At 43.0% G+C, this 4,782-nt stretch overlaps 1 protein-coding gene across 1 annotated transcript in view; it reads left to right on the top strand.

Moving 5' to 3' along the window:
* Positions 1 to 831: 831 nt before the first annotated feature.
* The window catches only part of LOC104275064 (zinc finger protein Aiolos-like), a gene marked incomplete at its 3' end in the record, with an annotated part of 20,601 nt that continues 16,650 nt past the window's right edge, over positions 832 to 4,782 (top strand). The window contains exons 1-2 of the mRNA XM_009870907.1: positions 832 to 871; positions 2,076 to 2,186. Coding sequence (XP_009869209.1) covers positions 832 to 871; positions 2,076 to 2,186 — 151 coding nt within the window. The remainder of the gene's footprint in view (positions 872 to 2,075; positions 2,187 to 4,782) is intronic.

Below are 4,782 nucleotides of genomic sequence, written 5' to 3'. Positions count from 1 at the left end.
ATGTTGGAAGATGATAAAAGATAATCTGGTGTGTAAAAAAAAAAAAGAAAGAGGGGGGAAAAAAAAAGCTAGAGGAAAGAAAGGAGGGAGGAAGCAGGTAGCTGTGATGCTTAAGAAAATCAACCTCCTGTCAATGAAACCTCCAGGCAAAGTGTTGAGAAAAGACTCACCTGGACAGGTTCGATCTGTGCCTCCAGTCGAGCTCCCCAGCCCAAAGTTTGGGCATTGAAGTGGGAGATGTAAACACCTGCAGCTTATGGGGTCGTCGGAGCCATCTGCCGAGTGTTCGGCGCTTCGGGAAACCAGGCCACATAGGTCAGCCTCAACATTTTTATTTTTTCAAAAATTTCTGGCATTTGATCCCTGTCAGAATTTTTGAATGGGAATGAGGCTTGCGTTCCCGTGAAAACCGAGTAGGTCTTGTGAAGCTGAGAGGCTTTCCCCTTTGTGTTGGAAAAGGTATGTAAAAATATCTTGTACTTTGTGCTTTGTAGAAATTCACTTCATACAGAGTTGCCGCCGCTGTGCTGTGCTCACAGGGTGCAAAATGAGCTGTTGAATCGAAAGTGTAAGTTACTCTGTTCTATAATTTTTTAAAGCTAGAAAAGAATCCCTTTCCTGGGCACGCACCAGTGCTCAAAACGGAAAGAAATTGCACAGTGAAACGTAACAATTATTTGGTATTTATTTCTTTGAAAATTCTGCTTTTTTGATTTTGTTTTTGGTCAAGGAAATGGGAATTTGGAAGGTGATGGTGGCTGTGTCATGAATGGTTCCAAATATTAAGCAACTCAGACTGCTTTTCTGTCTCTTGCAGATTCACCGGCAGGCATGGACCTAAGTAACTCCCAGGAACAGCCTGTGGCTGCAGGTAACGTGCTGTTCAAGTCTTGCACGCTCTCTTGAAAATTTTAAATTTCAGTGGAGAAAAAGAAATGAATTGCAGCTTGTTTAGATTCCCGGCTCACTGAATAGCACAGTCACAAAGATGGGAATTAGAGATAAAAATAAAATTCTGGAATTGAAGTTCAGTGTAGCAATGGAATATAATGCTAAAGGGGAAAAAAAAGAAAAGACTGTATAGTAGAGAGGAAATGTTTTCAGAAGAAAACTGGAAGTTTTGATTAGGGAAGCAAGAATAATCTGATTCTTTTGGTTGACTGCATTTCTGAAAATAGGAAAACAAGCCTCTTGTGGGAGTTGGAAAAGCGATTTACTCTCTTGTTAATCAAAAAATACTTTTTTTTTTTTTCTCAAATCCAGTGTAATATTTAGCTTGGGAAGGATTGTTTGGGTTTGGCTTTTTTTTACTATCCAGCTGTTAATAAATTAAACAATTTTAACAGCAGTTTCACACTGTTGCAGTGTACTTTAAAAATTCACAGGATTGTTGAAGGAAAACACCATCAGTTGATTTGTGTTGGTTTTTCTTAAATGCTGATCTGAAACGCACAGAAATCTGCACAATATTGAGTTAATCTGTGAATTTTCTGAAAGAGGCTTTATTTGAAAAACTATAGTGAAGAACTTGGCTTTATTTCAGAGGCGGGAGGCTTGGATTTCCGGGATGTTCTGATGCCACAGCCATCAGCAGAAAACTTTCTGATAATGCTGGAGTTTAAAAAGGCGTTGCATGGAATAAGCAGAGGAGGGCAATGGGGCTCAGGATTCCTGGGGCCAGAGTGATTAATATTTTGCCCAAATGAACCGAGCTGAGCCTCGGTTCCTTTTCCAGGCTCTGAAGAGCTCGCTCGCTTCCCTGCCAGCTGCAGTTGTCAGAGCACACGTGACGTGTTGTGTTCCTGGGTATTATTCCTGTTTGGTCGTTGGGACTAGTTAAATTCGAGTAAAAGCTTCAGACTTAGCTGAAGGTGCCCCAGAGTTTGCGGATGACTTTGGGACGCTAGTCCATCCAACCAAACTGCGATTAAAGCATCTGTAAGAACAAGGGAACGTTGTGGGGATTGGGAGGGTTATTGGGAGTGCCCAGATGCTGTGAGGTAATCACTTGGAGCATAAAGAGTTAATTGTTGTGTGGTGGGGTTTTTTTCTTTTTTTTTTTTTTCTCTCCTCAGAAGGGCAGGAGGTTTTGACAGACTGTAATCTGAACAAATCCCAGGAAATGGGAAGTATGGATAATGCGGAAGATATGAAGGAACACAATCAGTCTAATGAAGAAGCAGGAGGTAAACTGGAGATTGAATTCTGAAAAATAATAGTTATATTGGGTTGTTGAGGTTTTTTTATTGGTCTGATTATGCTATGAGAGTGATTAGAAAGCTTATTCTGGATCATGGCTCAGCTTTGCCTGCATGTCTGTGAAAGGAATAACGATACCATTACAGTTTAGAGCATTTTAACATGCTCTGAAGGAGGAGCAACTGTTTTCCATCCAGGAAGCTCACGTGCATTTTGTAAAGGTTGCTTTTGCAGGATCTATGAAATAGAGACATCAAGAAAAAAAATAATGTGAGCTCTTTGTGTATTGTAGCCTACAAATTCTTAAAAGTAGTGTGTGTATGAGAAATGTGTGTTAGGACTGCACGTTTTGTTGATGTTATTAAGCTACTCTGATACCTGATAAATAACTTGGCAATTTAATTTTATTTTTGAAAGAAAGAACAAGTTACCTCAAATTCATAGGACAACTCAGCCCTCTAGAATTTAGAACCGTAGCAGTAATCCTCTGCTTTAAGCTGTGAGTAACCAGAAGGCTGGTCAGTTTACCATGGTTATTGTTTAATTTGAACAATAAACCCTTCCTATACAACTCTGAAAGGGACCACAGGTATTAATAAAATATGAAAACAATCTGCACTATTTTTAATTTCAAAGAAGTCCTACATGAATGCCTGTTTCTGTGTATCTTTAAAAACCAGTAGGCTCTTCACTTAGAAGATAAAAGAAGCAGCTCTTGGCCTCAGCAATCCTACAGGCCCTCAGAGAGCAGGATTGGTCTGACACAGATGGAGAGCAAGAGGCTTTGACCTTCTTCCGTGATCTAGAGCTCATAAACCGAAATCACAGCAGTAATTTTCTGCTGGTGAGCTGAGCGTGTTCATTTATGCCAGTTTTCAACCACAAGCAGTGAAAAATGCTGCCTGGCAGAGGATGTGGTGCAGATATACCGGGGAAAGACACACAGTGTTTTACCAGTTTCGTGTTGCCTTTCAAGTACTGCATGTCCACGGCCGTGGTGTCAAGACAGATGATGCCTGTGGCTTGGGCTGGTAGGTTTGAGGCGCGTTTACGTATCGCACGAATCAAGTAAAACACTGAAGAATTGCCTCTGCTTTGGTTGCCCAAGGAGCCTTACTTGTTCCCTGTGACATAAATGTGATTATTTTGGACTAAAATGAAACGTTCAGAGGTTCGACTTTTGCATTATTCAAGATGAAATTTGCATCTCTTTGTGGCCAAAGTACAAAATGACATAAAACACTCACAAGAGTGCTGCACTAGCAAAAGAGTCCGTGGGGAGAGTGAGACGACCCTCACTTTAGGTATCTACAGCACCGGTGTCTGGCTCGGTGCTGGTGTCTTGCCTTCCTTGACTGCCCACGGACAGCTCGCTCACAGATTTTCTGACCCCCAGCGCCACTCGCTGCAAACAATTCCACCCATCCCATTATAGACCCCTTTTTTCCAGAGGGCTTCAATTACGGCGATTACTGAGAGTAGGGCGAACGATTAGGCAGGAGGCTGTGGTAATATGTTAATTAAAAGCTTGATGGAGAAGAAGAAAAAAATAAGAAAGAAAAAAAACCCCTTTTTGCCTCAAGGGAGTGGAAGCTGCATGCTGTGGTGCACATGGCGTGTGCTTGCTGCAACCATGAAAATACACCGTTCCCATGGTGCTTCCTGTATCTAGTCTGAAAAGAGACGAGCAGTGAGACGGAGAGGGGAGGAAGCTCTCGGCTCCCTCACGTGCCGGAGAAGAAGAAAAAAATAAGAAAGAAAAAAAACCCCTTTTTGCCTCAAGGGAGTGGAAGCTGCATGCTGTGGTGCACATGGCGTGTGCTTGCTGCAACCATGAAAATACACCGTTCCCATGGTGCTTCCTGTATCTAGTCTGAAAAGAGACGAGCAGTGAGACGGAGAGGGGAGGAAGCTCTCGGCTCCCTCACGTGCCCTCAACCCTGTTACTTTTGGTGGCCAAAGTTGAGGCGTCCTTCGCTGAAAAATGAAATGAAAAAGGCCGCCTTCTTTCCTATGGAAGTTGCAGTCGAGTGCAAGTGTTTAATTATGTCTTAATTCCCTCATCCGTTGAGGCAGACAACTTTTCGGGTGTTATGAATGTCAGGCAGCTTTCATGGTTGTGAAATAAAAAGAAATAGAAGCCACATCTGTGGTTTATGGATGTTAATTGCTGCTGCATCTAGGTGTGTGAAAGGGGGCGGTTAAAAGGCTGGAGGGAGACAGGAGAGGATGACAAACCCTCGCCTCGGCGCGCACTGAGGTTCCAGTGGTGCTGCGAGCACACGCACTTATCTGCTCGAAAAGGAAGTGCCGTTTTTTATCAGAATATTACATCTCCCAAGCCCAGATCGAGCCCTGCCGCTCATGGGACTCAGGGGTTATCTCACAACATCAGCAGTACCGAGCTGCAGAAGTTCACTTGACAGGGGATTTCTGTAAGTGTTAAAACCAGGCAAGGAGTCTGCTTAACTGTGTCAGGCCTCGCTGCTTTGGTGGCTACGGCTGAACTGAAAGTCGCTTCTGAGCCTTATCAACAGAAGATCCTCTTGGCTTTGTTCTCGCTCTACAGCCGGTAACTCTCTT

Source organism: Apaloderma vittatum, unplaced genomic scaffold (genome assembly GCF_000703405.1).
Source record: "Apaloderma vittatum isolate BGI_N311 unplaced genomic scaffold, ASM70340v1 scaffold14666, whole genome shotgun sequence".
Taxonomy (NCBI): Eukaryota; Metazoa; Chordata; class Aves; order Trogoniformes; family Trogonidae; genus Apaloderma; species Apaloderma vittatum.
Note: the sequence above shows the minus strand (reverse complement) of the source record. Positions and strands in the feature narration are given on the sequence as shown.